The sequence below is a fragment of the Hylaeus anthracinus genome, unplaced genomic scaffold, assembly GCF_026225885.1.
Source record: "Hylaeus anthracinus isolate JK02 unplaced genomic scaffold, UHH_iyHylAnth1.0_haploid 12002, whole genome shotgun sequence".
NCBI classification, from domain to species: Eukaryota; Metazoa; Arthropoda; class Insecta; order Hymenoptera; family Colletidae; genus Hylaeus; species Hylaeus anthracinus.
In genome coordinates, this window is record NW_026534349.1 from 12,810,992 (window position 1) to 12,835,645 (window position 24,654).

The 24,654-nt window shown below is 34.8% G+C and overlaps 2 protein-coding genes across 2 annotated transcripts; both read right to left on the bottom strand.

The window, feature by feature from the left end:
- Positions 1-402: 402 nt before the first annotated feature.
- LOC128892477 (uncharacterized) lies at positions 403-24,587 on the bottom strand. The gene is made up of 10 exons (XM_054152920.1): positions 24,584-24,587; positions 24,236-24,338; positions 22,872-22,968; positions 21,913-22,123; positions 18,562-18,728; positions 15,655-15,832; positions 1,866-2,258; positions 1,109-1,330; positions 822-1,040; positions 403-653 (listed from the first exon to the last, which is right to left on the bottom strand). The coding sequence occupies exons 1-10, from the start codon at positions 24,585-24,587 to the stop codon at positions 484-486; spliced, it is 1,764 nt and encodes a 587-aa protein (XP_054008895.1). The 3' UTR covers positions 403-483.
- LOC128892531 (uncharacterized) lies at positions 3,812-13,547 on the bottom strand. Its single transcript, XM_054153029.1, has 2 exons — positions 12,050-13,547; positions 3,812-7,293 (listed from the first exon to the last, which is right to left on the bottom strand). The coding sequence occupies exons 1-2, from the start codon at positions 12,431-12,433 to the stop codon at positions 6,865-6,867; spliced, it is 813 nt and encodes a 270-aa protein (XP_054009004.1). The 5' UTR covers positions 12,434-13,547; the 3' UTR covers positions 3,812-6,864.
- Positions 24,588-24,654: the final 67 nt, after the last annotated feature.

Below are 24,654 nucleotides of genomic sequence, written 5' to 3' on the forward strand. Positions count from 1 at the left end.
GTTCTGAATAGTTTAATAAATGCTACTTCTATACAACGAAAGTGAAATAATTCAATGAAAAAATAAATAAAATAATTATTACATTTAAATTACAGTAATTGTTAAAAAAATATTTACGTTATGCAGTTCCACTGCTTGACTTAAAATTCCAAAGTTAAAGAATCGTTTCAAGGCTATATTGTAATTTGCGAAGGAACGTTTGCTGTTAATTACACTATAACTAGATAATGGTATAATTTAAAAAAAAAACTGTTGACTACTATGAAAATTAAAAAAAGGAAATAAATAGTATTCCTCGTGGGTGAAACCGCGGGTCACAGCTAGTATCATATAATATTTCATGGGAAGGGATTGAAATTTATTCAATTGAGCAGATGCTCTACTTATTCTCTACTAACCATACGATGGTAATTAAACTTACATAAATAATCAACAAAAATCTACATACAAAAAAAAAATATATATATATATATACAGCCAATGTCAGTTCATTTCGAATACCATGTCTGGACGTTTATTGTTCCCACAAGTAGGAAAATCTAGAGGAACGGGTACGAAACTCTCGTCACTTCCCACCTTTAGTAAAAATTGCATAGCGGGACCAAACATTCCTGGAGAAATTGCCGTGCTTCGTGCTTCCCACAACCAGTATCCTGCAATTAATAATTAAATTAACTAAAGTTCCATACATATCTTCTTAGATTCTATATCACAACGATAGATCCAAATAATTTACTATTTCTTATGTCTTCAAAACTTTGAAAGTTATTTAGATTTTATGTTTCTCGTGGTTCGCCCTGTACAAACGCGGAGGACCTTACCGAAATTATCCGTAAAGAGACGGAGAATAACGTAACCTTTGTTTGGAACAACGAAACTATCTTTTTGAGGTGGATCTATCAAATTACGGTGCAATTGTCCGTTTTGGTCCAAGTACTTAATCTCCTCTCTGGTGATTGCTTCCTTAAAATTGTTTTTTCCAATGATACTAGCACTGTAGCCGTGTAAATGGAACGTATGCGAAACATTTCCGCCGAAACCTGAAAAGTCAGATATTATGCAAACGATTGTTTATGCATTATGATTTTATACTTGCTGAAAAACTCACCCTCGTCTATCAGAACAATATCGATGGTACTCATAGGCGGTACTTCGATTACTTGAATGCATTCACAAAACAATGGTGAATCGACGCACTCGTCCGAACGTCTTTCCAGAGAACAAATTGATTCCTCTTGTATATTTTCTGGTTGCGATAACAACGGGGATGAAGGATATTTGAACGACATACCATTAATTTGCGCGACCCTTGATCCTTCTTTGTTTGTACCTACAATTAACAAAGTGTAAGCAATGCTGATGCAATTACCCATATTCATCATAATTCAAAAATAAGTTAATTTTAAAGTTAGCACTTAAATTCCTAAATCCTATTATGTTTATTTAATATTGGTTCTTGGTCCTGTTGTTATACTCATAAATTGATTTGATGGTATATATAATTAATATATAGTTATATAATTATATAATAATTAATATAATTAATATAATTTAATAAAATTTAAAATAATAATATAATTTTAAAGTTAGCACTTAAATTCCTAAATATATATATAAGTAAACATAATGTAGGATTTAGGAATTTAAGTGCTAACTTTAAAATTAACTTATATATGTATAAAATATCAACAAATATTTGTTTAAAAATGATTTAAAAGCAGATACGAAGTTCTCCTCCAATATTTTCATCTATGCTTCTCTTAAATAGAAAATCATTTACAAATCACATTCAATTATATCGCATTATATAATTATAGTCACAGATAAATTCGAACAGAATACCAAACAGATACACATATCCTTACTAAGATAAGAGGGGTAGAATGCACATCCGTAAAAATGGTATCTGTTGTCGGTCATCTCATCCGTGAACGAAGGGAAAGCGTTAACGTCGAACGGGATATAAATAACTTGATTCGCGTTAATCTCAGCCGGCATTCCCTTCAATCCTTTTAAATCCAACGCACAAATGAAATTCTTGGAGATTTCGTGACAATTGAAGCCCTTGTTCGCAATTGCATCGTCATCGATTTTCAGTTCTTCATCTTTTACTACAGTGAACTCGTTGTCAGGCTGTGCGTCGTTGTAAAGAATGAATGCTTTCTGACGAAGATTTCGACACTCTTGCAAGCCCCTTATATCGACCAAGTATTTTCCAGGAGGTTGATTTGCTTTGACAATCGTATCAAATCTCTCACCTGAAATTCAATTAATTAATCGAGTTAGAACATTTTTACTTCTCGTCTTTCTACTTTTCAGTTCTATGTAATTTTTTCATCTCTGTAATCGTATCGATTTTTCTCTTTGTTTTTACTCTTGTAATTATTGAAGATGATTGTTATAATTATACATGGGTTGGTTTCATCGAGCAACACAGAATTAATTATTTATCGAGAGTACGCTTCACAGGTGTAATCAATCTTGACAAATTTCAGTTTGTATTTCATCGTTTTTTGCAAGATTGATTACGCCTGAAGAAGATTATACAAACTCATAACCATTAAATCAACTCTGTGTTGTTCAATAAAGTCAAAATAAAATATAAATAACAATTTATATTTGAAACAGTTCATTTATATAATATTGCAATAATGGGAAAAGTAAGGGCATCCGTAAAAACGCTTACGCTAGCCATTTTATTCAACAAAATTATACAAAGTCAAATGTACGTTGTATATCGCATAACGTTACAAAATAATATGTAAACGAATACAAGAAGCGTGGGAACATATTGTGAAAAAAAAATATATTTGCTCGACCACGTCTATACGTATACGTATAATTCTTCTCAAGTTTGTAATTTTTGTTCAAGTTATCGTTGTACTAAAAACCGAGATTTTATAATGTTAACTTATTGAATACAATATTCATCGAGATAGCTGATTCATGATTTTGTAATCAACATTTTTCGTGTCTCTTTGCGAACGTGCGTGTCCACCTGCAAAATGCATTCATTAATTTGATTCGTAGTTACGTACGAGCACGTACATTAGAAGAATAAAGTTGCACATACGATAATAAGATAAACTTTTAATGATCACCTTGATTTTCCCAGTTAAATCTTAGATAATGTTACCGCTATACGTCTTTTTTCTTTTTTTACAAGAAACTTTTATACTAACAAAACCAATGAAGTTTATCGATACGCCAGTATTAATATCGTAATTACAATCTATAGGAAGAAGAGTTGAGACTAGGGATATCAAGGCAGCGGTCGCAGTTTAACTCATACTGACCCGTATTCGAAATACCACATACTATTCTCTCGACTAACATTTTCTGCGGTTGATGCTTTCTTTTGCACAGAGACTCGTGTATTTGTTCAGAACTCATAATTGGGAATACAGGTTACCATTGATACTTACTATAAATCGTTATAAATATCCAATTACGGTTTTTCAGTTTTCGTCGAGCTCGGTGTTGTGACCATTAAAATCGAATATAAGATCTAATTATATTTTTTTTTTATTACTTATTTTTATGAATATCGTATCTATCAACTGTCAACATTAACGACAGTTACACTGCGATTTCGACAACTTTAATTTTCAAAATTATATCGTTACCTATGACCTATCTATTCAAATTCAAGGAACAACAACGAAACAACGCGTTAAAGATTAATTAACACACGATAAACCGTCAAATTTCGTGTACAGACTGTACATTTCGATATACAATGTACAATAGATTAGGTTTGTATTCAATTTTAAGATAGGGGTCGTTCAGAAGAAAAAAAGCAGTACACATGTGATGTTGGTCTTAGGACCAATTTTGTTTAATGAAAATTAAAAAAAAAAAGAAGAAGAAACTTACGTAGTAGAGATGTATCGTAAAGAACAAAATATTTAAGTAGATTACTTTAAAGTATATACCTTAGTCTTTAATAATCGCAAGTGAAGACTTTAGAAATGATAATACAAAAATATAAAATTATCGCAGAATCAGGAACAACAATGAATAACATTATAAAGACATGCACCGGAGATTGATAAATCATGCGTATACACTACATAACTATTAAAGGAAGACCTAATGTTCATGATATGAAATACGACACAGTCTTTTTACGAACCAAAGATAAATGATTTAAGAAGACATATTCTTTGTCTTTACGGAGGGAATTTGTTTTGATAAAAAATAGTTCGCCATTTATACAGCTTACTAAGTCTACTATTTAAAGCCCTGAAACAATACCAATGAAATACTTATAATCTAAGTCACCGTTGAGGCAGATTGTACCAGACACAAATGACGAACGATGTTATTAGAGAGCTAATCTCACGAAACTTCGTTTGATAAAATTAATCGGCAAGTTAATAATTAATAATTAACTTACAATCGGTAAACTAAGATCGTTCAAGACAATTTTTGTATATATATATATATAAAAAAAAAATACGATCATCAAAGCATACACCTCAATTTTAATACTTTACAAGTGAGAAACGATATTTGTTCTAGGAACTCAGTCACACTGTATTTTAATTAAGGCAGATAAAATAAAATAATAAAATTAGAGTATTGTATGGTACTACGATAAAAATTGTACGAAAAGATACGAATTCTCTCTCCAATTGTTACATTGAATTTTCGTCAAATGTATTCGAACAGTACTCGTCAAAAAGGTTTACCACTATACCGCGTGAATCATTTCCCGTTAAAACTGGCTCAAATGACACCGACATTTTGCGTATTTTACATCTAAAAATCACATATTCGCTATTTCTATCGAACATGAGTAACACCTCATTCAACAATTGTACACAAGTACCGACAATAGACCACTTAAAAAATATTCGATTAGTGTCACCGTGGGTAGACAAATAAGATTACGGGAAAACAGTGCCCTTTAAAATACAGTCTTTCTCGTGAATCGAAGCTTACGATTAGAACCGTTACGTGCATTTCGAGGTCTTTTCGATACGTAAAAGGCATTCGTGAATTTAAAGATAATTCAACATCTCCCTTTCCTCCTACAGATTTTGAAATAATCAACGCATTTACGGTACATACATGACTCCCTCACAGCTTCCATAACGTAACGAGGATTTCATCGTACGCAAGAACATACGAGACAAATACATTATCATACAACTGAAACGTAAAGAATTGGCACAAATTAATTACCAAATTTTTGAAAACTTTTGGAATCTATAATACTCGAAGGGTTCACGTACTCTTGCAAGCAACGCACATAAACATGAAAGACCACTTCGAGAAAGATTTCTTTAGCACTTTTGATTCCACGCAATAATCTTAAACGTACGTAGAGTATTTGTTTTGTTTGTCTTTTGTTTAGAGTAATTTTTAATTTTGTTCCTGGGGCCTTGAACAATTATCTCCCAGGAAGAGTTCCAATTGTGTACAATTATCAAAAAAATATAATATTAAGTGTAAACAGTTTTCTTACTTTATAATGAGCGGTACAGTAAATGGTATTCCGCTATTTTAATTTACAAATGCAGATCGTAAATTACGTCACACAATGAGCTACGATAACTCGCGATCTTTCATACTTCATCGTACGATCTTATCGTCGAAGTTTCGCGCCTCGAGGAAGGACAAATATGCAATTCGGTTAAACTTTTCAACGCGTTCCGTCTAAAATCTCACACCTTTAACTTTCGTTAAGACTATCGATCATTGATTTTAAGCTTTGCATAACATTCTATGACTACGTAGTACGTACGATGATTGATGCGCCACTTCAGGGACATCGTTCTTTTACTCGAGTAACTGGACCATGGAAAATGAGAATCCCTTTATGTTTAAACAAGTTTCTGCCAATGTTTACATGTTCAATGATTCCATCGTCTTGGTAATCGTTAGACTGCGGATTTTTATGCAAAATAAAATCTTTTTAAATGTGCCTACAAAAATTGAACCTAAATAGGAATTTATTTTATTCTGTAGATATTATAATATGAACTTTACTTTCAATCTTTTTTATATTCTTGCATATCGTATGCATTTTGTAGTCTCTTGCACATTCAAATTTTCTATAAACGCATAATGATCCGCAGTCTAGTAATCATTAATCGGTGGCAAACATCGTATTGTCACTTCTCGATCAACTTTACTTTAAAAATCAACTATGGTCCTATAGTAAAATTGGAAGTGCTGTTAAAATCGGTTCTGCATTATAACACGACCAACCAATTTCAGCTATTACAGATTATTTTCATAACGTTACAACAAATATTTGCACCTACTGTCGTCGCGGTGCGCTAATTAATATTACTTATTCATTTCAATTAAAACGGAACAATTTTGTCTCTTTTCAATTTTTCCGTTTTATAAACTATTTCCATGCCAACGTTAGTAGTGATCATCCGAGTCCATCTTCTTGACAAGTTAGTTGATTCGAGCAGTACAATGATAATGTTTTAGAGTTTTCAGTTATACTAGGTGTAATTACATACGAAAACAGTTAAAAATTGATGGCATGCATACATTGAAGTGTTGGTGTATACTTCTTAATTTCGAAATAAACATATAGACAGTATTTCAGCAGACTTAGCCGGTAGATAAAGTATCGAGAGCTCGATAATGTTGTACGAAACAATGCTCGAAGCGTCTAGCTTGTCAAGAAAGCTCTTACATCAACGCAAACGGTGATTCTCATGGTATTTTCATTCAGTTCATTTCTCGAAAAGTCGTACGGGGAAATCGTACCGCGAATAGTACACAATTTCCGTGGCTGATACATTTCACCACGGTAATCGTCGTTCGTTCTGAGCATTGGAATGTGAGCCGCGGAGCTACCAATCGAAGCGTCGGAGTGTCCCTTAATTGCACTTGTTAGCGACGCGTTTGCGCGTAAACGCCGATCTCCGCTTCGAAAAGGATTTGATTAATCCTGAGCTTCGCGACGGACCTCGAGTAAGAATCCGGGATCTCCGCCAATTGGACGGCGATGCTCTCGGCGAATTTCGCGAACTCCTCTTTCGTCCGTTTCCGTTCATTCGACTGGACCTCGAAGTTCGTTTGGCCGGTCTCGTCCAAGTCGCCGATGGGGCTGTTGTGATCTTGCAGCGAGCCATTGTAAAGTTTCAACGCCTTCAAGCTCGACGATGACGACTCCTCGGCGTCCTCGCTCAACGAGGCGTTGAAGGAACCAGTTCCCGAGCCGTTCGTTTCCTCGTTACAGTCTATAAACGTTATGCTCTCAGGATCGATGTCACTAACTATGTACTCCTCCTGCAACTTCGGTGACTCTTCCTCGACTTTCTGCGGGAATAAGACATTTTACTTCGCGTTAGGCGTCGGTGAACCCCATTGTAATGGTACGTGTAAACGCGAGCGAAACCCAGGTGCTTTGGAATCCTTCACAGAGGCATTCGGTCTTTTAAGGTGCAATGCTTGTGTTAGCTTTCAGACATTTATTGTTCGCAATGTTCGATATGATTTATTTTACGTTTCCGACTGTTGCTGAATACAACTTTGAGGTGCCCTCGATTTGAGAATGCAAACAAATGTTGCCCTCTGTTTTGCTTTACATCTTTGGAGAGGATTGTGGGAAATAAGTCATGGAATTTGATGCGATGACTTGGATATATGAGAGTAATAATAACAAATTGAATGAAGTATTCTTTCGATATTTTTTGCAAGCATTGTTAATACCTCCCTCTTAAAGCTTAATAAGTTTTCTCTTTCCGCGAATTTATTCTGATATAGACTACATGCAAAGGTCAAAAGGTAAAAATCTATAATTACCTACGACTTTACCGTACAGGGTGGACCAAGTAAGTGTAACAAATCATAACTTCATTACCAATGCTACCGGAGAAAAATGTTAAAGGAAGAAAATGAATGGTTCAATAAGTACTATATTCGCTGGACCACATTTTTCTTATGAATGCAATGGTGCATGTGCATTCGATAATTGCATTTTTTTTTTTTTTTTTTTTTTTAACGCGAATGCATATCTTTTTCGCATAGATTAAATTCTTGACGTTTTTTTACATAATTGTCGTCATTGAACAAGATGCTCCAATGATTCCCTATTACATTCTACAGTAACTAGAGATCACTTTCATTTAATAATGAAAATTAAAAAGCATTGTACAAAATGTGTAGAATGTAACGAAGAAGTTTTTAACCATTATTTTTAATCAAGACAATTGCTTAAAATTTTTCATGAATTATTGATGTTGTAGCACTTTAGCTCAATAGTTTTTTAACCAGACTGACGAAAGGATTCAATTTATGAAGAAAAAGGATTTGTATTTTTATTTACAAAAAAAGAAATTCAATTATCGAATGCAAACGCACTATTGCATTTATAACAAAGTATGTACCTGCAAATATACAATCTCCTTGAACCATTCATCCTCTTCCTTTCTTCTCGACATTTTTCTTTAACATCACCTGGCAATGAAGTTATGAGCAGGTCCACCCAAATACAAAAAGAACCAATCTTAAAAATCATTACATCTTTCAAAATAATATTATTAGCTTTTTATCGCGCAGGCTGTACCCAGTTTCCTTCAAATTAAATTTGCCTATAGAACTTCAGCGTTGCAGAGAAAACTCTGCAATCCCGACGATCGTGATTACTCGGCATACAAACACAATCGAATCGAATCACGATTCAATCTACTATAGTCCGTTCACACGACTCGGAATTAATCGCGTATTTCGATCTAAGGGGAAATTCCGCGTTGGAACTTTCACGAGCGCACATTTTCCCCCAAATAACAATGCCTGCATGTATCAGATTCACGCTTAATTAAGAAAAAGTACACGGATCATCCCGCCACGCGTTGTAATATAAACAAGCCACGGTCTATTTTTAACCCTTTGCGCCCGAGTGGCGACTCACGGATTCTACAGATTTTCATTGGACTTTACGGGGCAACTCGTGTGGCGACTAATTAGCGACAATTTTTATTTATGTTAATTAAAACTACGTTAAATCTCGAACCGTTGATAGCATAATGACTGGCATAAGCTAGAAGAAACTATATTCTTTTAAAGGGTGCTCTTTTTTTTTTTTAACCAATTTCGAGGCAATTTTCATGTTTATATTAGTATGTACAAGATTTTGTTTAATTTATAACTGTCCTATTCAATTTCTTTCGCAATTTCTTAATATAAACAAAAATTGTAATATAATTTGTTATAAATATATCAAAAATCTTAAGGTACAGGAATATAACAAAAATCTATTCTGTGACTTATATATATAAAGAGTACTCCCTTAAGAAGTGTAAAATGGTACAGCTAAAAATATCAGATTTTTTTTATCTGAAATTCATATTAGCTTAAATTCAACAATCATGTCAGAATATCGCTTTCAAAAATAGAGGATGAACTTAGCATTACACTGTTACAAGACGAGGCCAATTACATAAAAAATACAGAACTTGACGTTAAAAATTTTCGTCTTTCAAGATGGAAAGATACACAAAATATGAATATATAATATTTTTTATATGTCAGGCGTAGAAATTATTTCTGTGTCTCTGTATTAAATAATTTATAACTCTAATTTAAACAGATATACCTAGTCGTCATTTTGGAACATTAAAGTACGAATTTAGAATCTTCTAAATCCTCAATTTAATCTCTATTAGAATATATGTATACACATAACTTAAGTTCTCAAGCTGATGGCCATTGCAATGCATCTATATGAACTTTAGTAGCCACCAAATGTTGCTTATTGTTATTCTTGTACAATTACTGTAATTAACAAGTACACTTGTAACACACCGTTGTGTAATCTGTTTGAATAATAATAATTATTATTACAATAAGCCAAAAGGTATGGCTACCAAACTTTATGTACACATACATATACATACGTTGTAATGATAATCAGGTTAAGACTTACTTTATGCAATACGTGTATACATTTATTATACTATAAATTAGGTCGAGAACCCAGAAGATTAGTAATTTAATATATAATAGTAAAATGACAATTAAATATTTCCATTTAATCTAGACTTATAAGTGACCGAGTATAAAGGCACAGAATTAATTTGCACACACCTAATATTAATTTGCGAATAAAATCATTTTACGTTTTCCGTGATAAGTCTAAAGTACTAGTTCCCTCTAAGAAAATTTTCGTTGAACGCAAAGGGTTAAAATTGCGCAATTTTACAACAGTTGCGAAAGACATAAAAAAATATCGCAATTTACGTTATCGCACTTTGAATATATTATCTATCGCTACACCCAACGGAATAGAAAATAAACAAACAATGAGATTAAATTTTAGCTGCAACGTAGAGAAGAAAGGTAAAAGATACGCAGAGATCGAAAGACGATATGCGTATCTGCGCGCGTCGAACCGTCAGTTCGCAAGACTCCATTTTCGTACGAAGCGTTAGAAAAGCATCGTAAAGACGATGCAGCATGTGGTCAGAGTAATGCGTCGATATAATTTATTCCTTACGTGTACACGCTACTTTCGATTTACGTTGTTATTGCAAAATTCCTTGCTTGTTTTCCTTTATACAAACTGCTTTTCGAGGCTAGTAAAACAAATAAAACAAATTGAATCATTGTCGTTTAATAAATTATGCGTTGAAAATAAGGAACAATCTTCACTGCATCCAGACGCGAATTCACGTTGGGGTTAATAAGAGAAACGACGGGAGGAAGTTCCAATGGAAAGAGAGAGGAGAAAACGGAGACAAAGGCACTCGGCGTCAAACGAACAAAGAGCACGGGACGGAGAGAGGATCAAACAAAAAGAGGCGCGGATTGCGAGAAAAAGTAAGCGAGAACGATAAAAACAGACGAATGTCATCAAACGAGTGGCGCACGGGTGCACGAATCGGGCATGTTATGAGATCGATTCGAAAATACCGCACCGGCGAGATGAGAAATAATCGCGAAAAGCAATTAAGCGTTGGCCGAGCGTGACGCGTCGCTACGAGTCGAGGAAACACATATGTATAATCCCTGCAAGCGACGCGACGCATCGTTCAAAGCGAGAAGGTTCGTTTTCCACGAAACGCGTTCAGACACAATGGTCTTTCTCCGAAATCGGTTGGCCAATTACGCCCGGTTCATGTATGCTTGGCCTCCATATGATCGGGAGAAAGGAAGGCGGCAGGAACAGCGACGTTCGGTCTACTTACGTTTGTTAAAACGAAAGGACAAACGTTCCAGCGAGTTTCCACAGAATTAGATCCCCCGGCACAAGTAATTTAAAACAATCGGACTTGCATCGCATTCCTGCGAGTCGAATGCGGCACGTGGAAACGAGTTATCCGTCGCAACTGGGTTTCTCTTGCGACGCTGCACGAACACCAGAGACGGGCAAAGACCCTCGTTTAAATAAAAATTTCGAACAACGACCAACGGACCGCGATTCGATTCGAATAGTTAGAATTTTACTTACGGGATGAAATTAAATAAGAGTGAAAGTATCGACAATGGCTAGGTTATCATTAGATCATAGCTGATATGTAAACTACGGACTTTACGCATTTATATCACAAATATATGTATGCTAAACTTAACCAAAAGTTAGTATACTTATACAAAACATGATATTAATATTATTGTATTATATTGTACGTTTTCTGTTGTACTGTACTGTAAATGCATAAAGTCTGCCGTCTACTTATACGAAACACGAGCATGCTAACCGATAAACAAAGTTTCAGAATTCCTTCTCGTTTCTTTCCACACCCACAAATACATATCTCCAACGTTTCGTTCTCCCTTTATAGAATATTCTGGTTTCACACGACGTACGGATCAGATAAAACGTAATAACGTTTATCTGTATGCTACATCGACGATAAGAAGACGAAGCCATTGCTGGATACTAAGAGTCTTATTTAATTTAATCACCTCCGACATCTACAATCCCTGTCAACTCGTAAAAGAAATGTTTATTTCGCAATAAACGACCAAGGAATTGTCAGGAATCGATCGGCACGCGTTGTTTTTATTCGTCGCCTATTGCTCGAGTAAACTTCTCCCCTGTCTCTGGTATGCAAAATAGCGTCTCGCGTACCTTCTTTCGTTTGCTATATCTGCGTGTGCCGAACTGCAGGAACTGCATCGCCTTGAACGCGAACCACTTGGACACGTAAACATCGTCGGGCCCGGTGGCAGCTTCGCGGCTGTTCTGTATTTTGTGCACCTCCCTCGAGTACTGGCACTTGAGATTCGTGATTTTCTTCTCGATTTCGAGGGTGTTGCAACAGAGGATCTCGGCGAGCTCCTGGATGGCGCGTTTACGTTTCGCACGATCGCGATAACCGCGGGCATTCCAGTCCCAGAGAACGCGTCGTTGTTGATACTCGCGCAGCAGCTCGAGGGTCTTGTCGCGGGTCCACTCCATGGTTAAGCGCGTGTCGTTCGTTTCTAGCTCGTTCCAGACGTCGTAGTTCGACATGGAAACGGAAAACGGCGGAGTCGGACGGGCCGCGCGTGGTAGTGTGGCGGCCAGTGATGTTCTTTCAAGGAATCGCGGAGGAAAGACGGAGAGAAAACGGACGGACGGTGTCGTATTATGCAGCCGGCCGGTGGGTAGCCAGAGCGAGGCGGGTGGGTACGCCTCGTGTACCCACTAATAAATCGTAGACTACGAGCCGACAACGACGCCGCAGCCGCGAATCGAGCACGCGTTTTAATGATTTTTGCGCGAGACCCGCGCGCGCTTGGTCGCCTTCCTTTCTTTATTTCCCTTTGCGGAAACCCGGCGAGAACACGAAGACGCCCGAGTCTGCGCGAACGAGTCAGCCCACCGTGCACGCCGCATCGCTGAACGTATGAGCAGTGATGCCAGATTGTAGACGCGGGTCGCAGACAATTTTCCCCCCTCTCCGTACATATACCGACGCACGGGGCCGCGTGCACGCGAGCCACGACAACTTCGGTCACCTTCGGGAACCCGACGAAGAAGGCAAACTGCGAGCCGAGCCTTTCCTTCCAGCAACGAATCTAGACTTCGTAGGACCTCAAGCTACAGTGGGTCAAAAAAGTATTTACGTACTCGTTTCGAAGATGATCTGTAAAGTAGTACGTTAGTATAATCTATGTGTTTTGGTTCTTCGAGATACAGAGACAATACGTTGACTTAGGAATGTTAATAATTAAAAAAAAAAAAAAAATAAATAAATAAAAACGTTTGTAGTTCAGAAAGTATTTTTAGCATATTACATATTTTTTTACGGATTACTGTAGCCTCAAGAATCGCTTCTAGTCGTTTTGGTGTTCATTCAATATGTTTTTTCGTTGTAAAGTACAAAACATAAGTACAAAATGTAAATCCCTTTACATTTAATTATTTGTAATTGTAACTTAAACAGATGTATATACCCGCCATTTTCTTACATTACAGTATCAATATAGCAATGAATTCCACATGTTTTTTCTTGAAATGTGTGACTGAGGGAAAATTAAAAGCTGTATGGTTTTTCTTGACAAATAAATGGTAAATTTACCGTAGAAAGGCACACAATTAATTTCTACACTTACTATATTCGAATAGTATATTATTAATGTTTCTAAGTCAACATACTATATCTGGGTATGATGAAGCACCAAATGTATACTTGTATTCCGCTAATACACTACTTCTTTTCAGACAGTTATCTTGGAAACATTGAGTATGCATATAAACTGTACTTTCTTGACTCGCTGTAGTTAGTTTGAGGAGCCCCTTCCTTTCCTGAAATATTTTATGAAAGTTGAACGTTATCCTTCTGTTACTTCTTTAATCGATGCATTCACATCGCTGTACATACTTTCGCGACCGTGTCGCTAATACGATTATGGGATATTAGCACACGCTATTTCTTAAGCCTTCAGTGTTCAGAATTATGGTCTAAAAAAAAACGTTCAAAAATGTAGATACTCAACATTAGAAAGGCTAAAAACTTTTAATAAAATTTCTAATAAAATAGTACTTTTAGAATGTCAAATTATTTGCTCATATATTCGGCTTTTTAAAGCTTACTTATTGTCTTAAAGAAAGTTTACATTCAAATTTAATTTTTTTATGTAGATAAATTAAGAAAATAGATCAGAATTTTGCCCATCTCTCGACCCACAAAAGTAGACGGCTAACAGCTATGTAGAAAGTGAGAAGGAAAGACTCGCATTCGCCTTCTTTCTCAACTACCCGAAGTTGCCCGAAGTGCCGAGATCACGTGCACCCAGCTCGTTGTTAGTTTGCACGTGGAGAGGGAAATTCTCTGTAACTCGTCCTGAACCTGGCATCTCTGTGTATGAGCGCCAAGCAGTTTCATCCTTTCGTGTTCCCTCTCCTTCGACCAACCGTTGTTCGCTCTTCCCCCGCCCTTTCTTTTCTCCTTTCCCTTTCGTATTCCTTCTCCGATGGGCATCTTTACTTTGCGTTCCCTTCCTCTTTGTTTACCGAATGACCTTGCGCCTCGTTTCATTCTTTTTTCGTTCTTTTCGTCGGCTACGGTTTCTACTTTTGTCCACTTCTCTCCCTTTTCCCCCTATTAATTTTTCTTCCGCGTGTTATTTGTCTTTCGTGCTAATTATAATTTCCACGTTCTTGCCGTTTCTATCGTCTTCCCGCGTTTCTTTGTCCCTTTTCCGCAGTTTCCTCCCTCCATTACAGCGAGTCAGAAAATTATTGGAACTGTACAAGAAATAAGATGATGTATGGATTTCAATTTTTTGTTACACATATTTCCAATTTTTCTATATCAGCTTTTCCATTTATATTAGAATTTACTATTAAAAAATACTAAAATTCTTTCGCTGTGGCTATAATTTTACGACTCATCGTAGTGTCGTGCGTATTTTATTTTTCTTCATCCTTAGTTTTAATTCCTTTCATGTTCTGTCTTCTTCTCGTTATGCTTTCTTCCTTTAATTTATAATCCTCTGATCTCTTGCTTGGTCTGTTATTTTCACAATAATTGTTAAGATCGAACACTATAGAATGTAATCATGACACTGCATTGAATACACGATAAGTTCAATTTATTTATTTCACGACGAGTAAGAATATCGTGTTGTATCACTACTTCCACTTTCACAATTTTTGAAATAAATTTAAATGGTAATTAATATTACCATGAGTATTATAATGTAATTTTATACACAGACATGGAATAATCAACATTAGTTTAATGTAACGGTAGGTGTTGAGATAAACTAAACAAAAAGTTAATGAGACAAATTTTTTAAATTATTTTTCCATAGTGTTTGGTTCGCAACACGTTTGATTACATTTTAAGAAATTGTGCAGCGAAGGGTTATCAAACGTACAAGTAGCAAATGACGAAATACTTTTAAGTAATAGTCAATTTCCACGCGAGGTAGAAATTTTTCGACCGTCTATTCCACACGTATCAATTTAATTTTGTTACGCTTCGTCCAGTCCCTTTCAATAGCAATTTTTCTTCGGTCAGCTCGCTTTCACTCAATCTCGTGCTCTGCATTGTCGGAGCGCAACTGCACGTACGAAAGCGAAACGAAGCCGACGCATAAAATCTCAGATGAGACGTTTTGCGCAACAATGTATGTACGCGTACAACTTGCACGTGCATGATCGTATATGTTACGCGCATAGCGATTTTTGTACATACAATGGTCGCTAAACTGTACGACGAAATAAAAAGGAGCCGAACGTACCTGGAAACGAAACGATCTCTTTGGCGATCACCGATTGAACAGCATTACCATCGGCAGCCACTATTCGAAACTCGTGTCCCGAGATGGATAATCGAACGGGACAATTGTAAGCATTGGCATTGATGAGTCGTAACAGATATTGTCCTCCATGATCGACTTTCAGGATCGTTCCATTACTCTAAAAGAAAAAGTCCTTTCGATGTTTATTTGTTTACCGATTATAAGGGTGGTGGGAAGTCTTTAAAGTTTTAGACTTTAATACATCTAACATTAGATCGCGCACAGGCTTTACACTATCGTGTGGGTTGGTAAGTCTTTCTATCATTCTTTACATTTATTAAATTCTTGCTTTGTATTGCCTCGCATACAGGGTGTTTACGTATAAGTTCGGACACACGCAGGGTGTCAATTCTACAACAAATTTCCAACAAAAAATTACTCTTAAGACATTTTCTTTGTGTCGCATTATTCTCGAGTATTTTCACTTTTAATATTTATTCTGCGTTTTCGACTTGACGCTCTTCGAACGGCCATAACTCCATCAAATTACAGTGCAAACTTAAAACTAAGTATACCGTTCGAAAGAAGGTTAAATTTCCCATCTCTCTGATCCAAAACGAACATTTATTAGATTTAAAAAGTGAAAAATTAGGTCAAACTTCACATTGTGAATATTTTAAAAAATTTGACTGTTTCTGTATTCGTTTTTCGATTTCAAAGACGTAGCTGTTCGGCGGGCACTCTTCGGGAAAAACTTCCTCGAAGTCTCAACTTTTCAATATAGTATAGTAACAGAAAAATTTTACAGTGGTATTTGAGGGAAAAAATGACGTTTAAATGCAGAAAAGCGTTCGAAATGCCCGCCTCCTAAATCAAAACTTATCGGTTCTCCTGCGCCGAAAACATCGATATTTTGCTTTGTGAAATCGATCGTGTTCCAATCTCCGTATCATTTACCGGTACACCGAGATTGATTCCGATTAAATAGTCTCTAAAAACGAAAATTCTATAGATACATACTCGACAATTATGCGACACAAAGAAAATGTCTAAGAGTAATTTTTTGTTGGAAATTTCTTGTAGAATTGACACCCTGCGTATGTCCGAACTTATACGTAGACACCCTGTATACTTGAAATTGCTTGTATATTTCTCTTTATTCTCTGAAATCCCCAATAGGGATGTCGGTGGTTTGATGGGGTCCACTGGCCCCCTTATAGCTCGGGTACCTCGGGATCGCTAAACCCGTACTGTAGCTACAGTAAAACATAGCTACAACCCCTGAGGTCCTGTTCAATGTCCAACAGTTTCCGTACATACGTAACGTTTGTGTTCAGCACTTTCATGAATCGAGAGGAAGTTTTCTGTACCGTCGACATGATCTGTTTTACGCAACATTGCGCGAACGAACCCCGCAGCCATGCACTCGTTTCTCAAATTCTTTGAATATTTCTCTATGAAAGTTACGTTTTATAATCACAACATTTGCAAATTTGTGGGAAGCAAACCGCCGTGATTTTGCACAAGTATTTGGAATGGTGGAAAAGTACTATGCAGTACTACTTAAAATTAACGATAATAATATTTTGTGAGAGAAGTGGATAGATATTTTTGTAAGTAATTTTATTGTTATTGAGATGTACCAAAATTTTCAAAGAAATTCAAACATTCTTTATTATAATTGATGTATTAAATTTATACTTAATTGTCATCAATCGTGTCATGTTTTTTAAATTAAAATAAATTTATAAAGGAGTATTTAAACTTCTAAAATTTTTATACACCTGGATCACAATAAAATTACTTACAAAATTGTTCACTCACCTCATACGCATAACATACTTAACGTGTTTAATCAATATTAAACTAATTGTAATTTACCTCGATATAAAGTTAAATTTAATTAAAAAATAGAACACAATTTCTTCAAGAAAGTTTCTTTTATCCGTGTAGGTATATGTAGGTATATCCAGTAGTATGAAATTAACGTGGTGGTAAAATTGTGAAAACGAATCGTATTTACACAAGAATAATTGTTATACGTTATATACAATATAATGAAATAACAATTTCTTTCAACTTTCATTATGGCCATTATTCCAATTTAAGAGACGTGATGGTTACACAGATGTTTATTTATAATTTAGAATGAATATAAAAAAGAATTATAAACAAAACTACATTTTTCTCAGACTCACAGCTTTTTAAAATAAAGACCACAATCTTTTAGCGAACGTAAACAAGGATAATTACAAAAAGTATAATTAACGTACAAATGAAAAACAATGCCAGAAATGGAATACGAAAAACAGTACAAATGATTTAAGTTACTCTCTATTATGACCAATGAAGTCAACTTAACGAATTCTTAGTTGATCCATTGACTTTAAGTGAACAAATGAAAAAGTTGAATACTTTGAAACTTCCAGGTTAGTCTCATAAGTATTCGTACCCTCAGTATCTAATGAAAAAATGTATCTAATACGTACACGAATAAACTTTATATATATATATTTATAATAAAAAATTCATTTAGAAACACCAAACCTATCAGTTAATTTAGACAAATTTCCTAAACAGACATAGAAATTACGCACTGACTGCATGTTCCTTAACAATTAGACTTTTTCGTTTACTTCAACGAGTTCTATAAACCGTCATAGTTCGTACCTATAATTTGCTTACAACATAATTTAACAATTCCTTTATGTCCAATTGTTCGTACGAACTGGATTTTCATCTGGTACACGTGCAAGTTGTGCATTCAAAGTTCATCATCGGTAACCTACTCGTTGCATAAGAAAATCGAAATTATCGTGTTCACTTGTTTACTTCATAAATTATTTGTTTGTGTACCCTTTCGACGCCACCTTCCCTTCGTTATCGTCTAATTGGATAAATCAGTACCTGGCCGTTCAAGAGGAGTTCGGTCGGCGTGGGTGGATGTAGGTGCGAATGCCGCGACAGCAGAGTTGGTGGCCTTGATGACAAGAGAAGCATCCTTTCCAAGCTGGGGTCATCTTGTGGTCCTCGAACTGTCAACGACCCGTACACGCCGTCGGCTTGCTGCGAAACTAATAATTCCGTCCTATGATCGTTTTGTTATTCCTGTGATTAATGGAAAGTTTCATAGACGATTATCGCACGATTATTTCCATCTCGACGATGAATGACTTTTCGTCCTTGAAATCAACAACAAAATCAAGGTGCAACTTTCATTCAATACAATTTATTTTAAGTAATCTTTGAAGAATCAGAACCGGCTACGCGAGATTCACCAAATGGCATTTGTCGAATACATATGATACTTCGATATGTTAAACGTGCGAAAACAATGTTAGTGTTAATCACTTTGTACGTAGTCATACTTTATACATAATTGTTTTACAGATAATATATGCTGATAATTGTTATACAGATAATTATGAATAATTATGTAAGCAGCGACTGCGAAATTAGATTAAGATTAATATCAAATGATACAATGTACAGATCATTGTATTTTTAGAGCTAATGCATAGTTCAATATGTAACATGTCGTTGTTTATAAAAAATAAGTTAATAAATTACAATTTTAGACAGTTTTTTTTGGAAATTGATCGGTGTACGAATACTTTCTACACCCACTGTATATTTTATTTGCGTTATAAATATACTAATGAAAGTACGATTTTAGATATTTGAAATAATAATAAATAAATTATAATAAATATGATAAATAATAAAGATATAATAAATTAATAAAGATTTCCCCTGCTTACAATTATTATATAATTATCCCTAAATTGCTTTTGCAGGAATAATGAGAATATTAAATGACGAATAACATTTTTATTCGAATCAATGAATAAAATTGTCGTCGTAATATATTTTCTATACGTGAGTATACTTTGTAAGTACACCTATGAAAACGAGAACACTCATTTTTACGTACACGCATGCGCACGATACCTGACGTTCAATATTACTCGTTATTTAGAATTAATAAATATCTAGCCTTAATTTGCGTTTATTAACGCAGCCACTGCAATTTTAGATGACAAGATTGATACACCTCTTCGTTAGGTGTAAATTCGTTGTTCAAGCCACCTTAAAAGTCAACGTGTATATTCTTTCAATTCTATTGATCTAGCTTAATCTTATTTTGGTTGACTATGTAAGGCGCGCCTCGAAACGTTCGAAAGTATTGTAGGTATCGCGTTCCTATATATAGGAAGATATATATGTTCATACAAAACAATTCCATTCATCGTCCAGCATTTAGAACGATTTTTTATACTAATTTTTATATCACAAGTTCCTACCACTATTTATGATACAATTTCAACTTAAATTGAAATGAATTTCGTCCAAATTCATACTTCTACTTTTTCGAGATCTTGCCATAGGCCATTTTACTTTTCGCTATACACATTTTTCATTGATTTACTGGTACTTCAACTTACCTTTTACAAAAAGAAGAAAAGAAATAAAACAAAACTTCCGACAAAATTGTAGTAGACGGTGAAGTAGTAAATAATTGATATAATACTCTTTCTTTATCATTTTCGCATGTATTTAACAAAATTGTTTGAAAGTACCTGAACGTTTACAGTCGACGGAGATTTCCTCTTACGTTTCATTCTACTTTTCCTTTTCCTGATTACCGAACTAGGATATTTCACTCTAACACAACAGAAAGCTAGTTTAAACATAGTTATTCGTAAAAATGACACTTCAGACGATTGTTGGGTGTCATACTTCCCTTCAGGCACTGGGAGAAGAGGAAGTTAACACGTAACCTAACTTCTACGCGGTTGCAAGATTATTGATCTACTTTGATTTTACTTCTCCCGCAGGAAGTAGAAGTCGTTCTACGACGCGGTAAATTTGAAACCAATTCGAACGAAATTCGAAGAAACAACCTCTAATGAATTACTTAGAATTATTAAAACGGTGAAAATAAAATAGCGGTAGAATAATTTGTACTGAGTTTCGTTTCTAATTTATTATATTTTATACTCAACTTATCACGAGTGCATATTCGGTTAAAAGAGAACAACGGTAGTCAAATGCTTTTGAATGAACTAATAACTTTACCAACTAAAGTATGAGTGTTATTTAAATTAAACGAAAGTATTACTAACATAAACATTTGTAAAATAATATATACTCATATAATATATAATAAATAATATATAAAATAATATATAATGTAATAGTATATAATATATAATATTTACTCATACTTGAATGGAAAAATTAAATTGCAATTTCAGTGAAAAATATAATAAATTCAAAGCTCCTTGTAACGTTCAATGGTTCATTCAATTTGGAGTATTTTTATGCTCACTTTCTTTGTTTTCGTTATATTGCTACAGAGATTAATAATGGAACTGCATCCAGATAGTACAAGGACGTCTTATGTACCTGCAAACGTCCCCTGAACGTCTTGTGAACGTCCCTGTTACGTCCGGTGCTATCTGGGAATATTTCTTTAAGGGTATCCTGAATTAGGTCTAAAAATCTAAAGGTCTAAAAAAAGCGGGTTTCGTGAATTTTTTTAGGATGGAAAAAATAAATTATTCTATCGAACTTTTTATCTTATTTTCATACATATTTGAGTAGCCTGTAGACATTTTCTCAACAAGAAATATTCAAATTGAGTCGACTGTGACACATATTTGTAGAACACCTCATAATTAAAACCTTCTATCGGCGGGAAAGATGCAGGTCGTAATTTTGGTTTGACACAAAAAAACCAAAAGAAACGTTCATTTTCATACATTTTTCTTCTATGTGAACTAAGAAAAACCGGCAAAAATGGTGAAATGTGAAATTACTGTAAGTTTAAAAAAAAGAACAAGTACTTTGGGTGAAAAACATCACTTTAACTCGATAAAAAAGTTGTTTAAAATCTTTTTTGTATGAATTTTCTTAGTTCACATAGAAGAAAAATGTATGAAAATGAACATTTCTTTTGGTTTTTTTGTGTCAAACCAAAATTACGACCTGCATCTTTCCCCGGCGATAGGAGGTTTTAATTGTGAGCTGCTCTACAAGTGTGCGTCACAGTCGACTCAATTTGAATATTTCTTGTTGAAAAAATGTCTACAGGCTACTCAAATATGTATGAAAATAGGATAAAAAGTTCGATAGAAGTAATTATTTTTTTCCATTCTAAAAAAATTCATGAAAAACCGCTTTTTTTAGTCCTCCTAATTCATGATACCCCCTTAATCCACTTGTTTGTTTATTGTAAAAACAAGATTTACTTACCTAAATGTGCATAGTACATGTATGTGCCAGTGGTTTCCGGTTTTAGATTGTAACGAAAGCCGCCAAATGGTAGTATCGAGCATTGCGTGATCATCGGCACACCGTCCATATGAGCGGTGCCTCTTTGTTGCAATCCATGCCAGTGTAAAGAAAATTCCTGGGAGCCTAATCTATTATACAAAAGTAGCTCTATCGTGTCCCCAAGACAGATCTGAAAATTGAGAGATAACTTATCGATAACAAATTAAAATTAATCTAAAGAATGATCGAAAGGCTTTTCTTTATCTAAGAAATTAACAAATAAAATACTAATAATAACCGATGCCATACAATTTTTGAAAAAAAAAAAAAAAAAAAAAAAATTGATAAAGAAATTTGGCAGCTTTTTAATTTATAATAATTAGAAAGGAGCATCTAAATTATATCGGTGCGCTAGTAACTGTAGAACTAGCCCCTGACAATAGCGATAAGTGCGAAATCGCTCGCAATGTAACCGCATTCAAATATTTATGTATTTTCTTTGCAGAAGTAAAACCAGGGCCGGCGTGACCTTTTGCAGGGTCGGGTTCAAAAATGTTGCGGGGCCTGAATTCACATTCAAATCCTGCACTTGAATTTTACAACGAGGAATTATTTATTTACAAATGCTATATATTTTTTGTAAGATGAATATTAAACAATAATACTTTGACGATTTTTGTCACTCCTTTCAATTTAATCATCGATACTAAAAAAAATGTCTTGCATCTCAGCAAAAATTGCTTCCATTTGTTAATGGTTTCATCAGTCTGTAAAAAGATAATCAAAATCGGTACCTTTTAATTCAGTAACTTTCGTAGACCGCGGGGCCTTTTAAAACGCGGAGCCGGGTTCCGGCGAACGCGCTGAACCTGCCTTGCGCCGGCCCTGAGTAAAACTATCTTAAAAGTTGAATATTAAATTTCGAAATATTCGATTACCTCTATTTGAGGTCCTGGACTCCTTCCATTGATCCCTAGAAAGCTTCTCGTTTTGCGAATCACCGACTCGTCCTCGATTTTCGATTCATTACGAATACTGTAACAGTAAAAATAACACGAAACATAGAACGGGTATTTGAAAGACCATTTTGTTTCTTGCTATAATCAAGTTCAATGAAAATTGTCTGGGACGCGTTACTTAAAAAATGTTTCATTTTATTTCTCATTTAGAAACTAAATTTGATTGCAGTTATGGGTTTCATTTCAGTGTTAAGAAATAAACGACGCTACAGAATGTTTGTATAACTATGTGCACAACATGAATTTTTGTTTTTAACCGGTTTTATTTTTGGAAAAATTCGTTACTTTGAGTACTGTGCAAATAAAGGAATGAGTCTATCTTTATCTATAAATACAGATACGAAAAGAATGTCCCTTTTATTATAAATTTCTAGTTGTGAAATTGATTGATATCCTCATGGATAAAAACGGGATTGCGTAATCGATCGTTTAACACCGAATTACGATATTATATACCATTCCGACCCAACGATTGTTTCTCGAACTTGACCATGAAAAGAATCGCCGTATTCCATGATCGCCTATCGCACAGGGTATGTATGCTATGTAATGATTTTATATAGCTTTACTGTCTATAGTGCACGTAAACGTGTCTGTAGTACTGTAGGAACCTGTTAGAAACCGTAAAAATCCAAGATGCACTTTACAACCAAGTGTGTCAACCGTTACCTCGTGGATTACATTCGAAATTGCATTATTATGAGACTAACGCGGGAATATTCTGGTATTTTAACCGAATTTCCTTTATTAGGGACTTACGCATTGTATTTAGATTTCGTACGCACTGTTCCTCTTTATCTCAAAAAAAAAAACAGAATACTATAAACTTTATCAAAATAAACAGACGTTGAATCGCGAGATAATTAACACGTAATTGAATAAGAGTTATTTGAATTATAACAGTACTATCCAAAGATCTTTAAAACTTTATCTGCTGAGATTAATTCCAGTGTTTCGATACTTAATCCCTAGGTACAATGCTCAATTTGAGGAAACGAATAAGGCTTTTAATATACTTCGTAACACTTCCTTCCAAGTTGTACATTTTTGTCTAAATAAAGTGGTTGTTAGTGTTAAGATATCGTACACGTTTCCAGTTATTTTATTTACACTAATTGATGGAAGACGAGCATGTAATTAATTTTTAGCGTCAATTATTGAATTATCGTTCAACGATACATTTTAAAATTGATATCGGAGAATTTTTTGGACGGTTGTTATTTATTTCTGGGAGTGCAACATTACACGAAACGCAGCGATGAGTTTTTGGATTTTCATCTCACCTGATCGTGGTAGGCAATTCGCTGACGAAGAATTCGTAGCGGCATAACTTTTTCGAAGAATCCTCCTTGGCGCAGGGGCGCAGGCATTCGTGAGACTGGCCATCTGATTTTCAAATACACAAACGAAATTAATTTACAACCGTCATTATCGAAAATTCTCACATCTTCGAGTAACAGTTTTAATCGTTTAATAAATATAACACCTCAACATGCTCGACACCTCTCGAAGATTCGTAAACTGTGCAACGCAATAGAAATATACAAATCTTGAAAGAAAATATGAAAGATACTATATTTATCAAATATAACTATATCTACAAATATAGATTCTATTTTTTGTTTGCTAACGCATCATTAAAAATCAACTTTATTTCCTTGATTATATCATTCGTCCCGAAAAAGACCAATTACATTTCGTT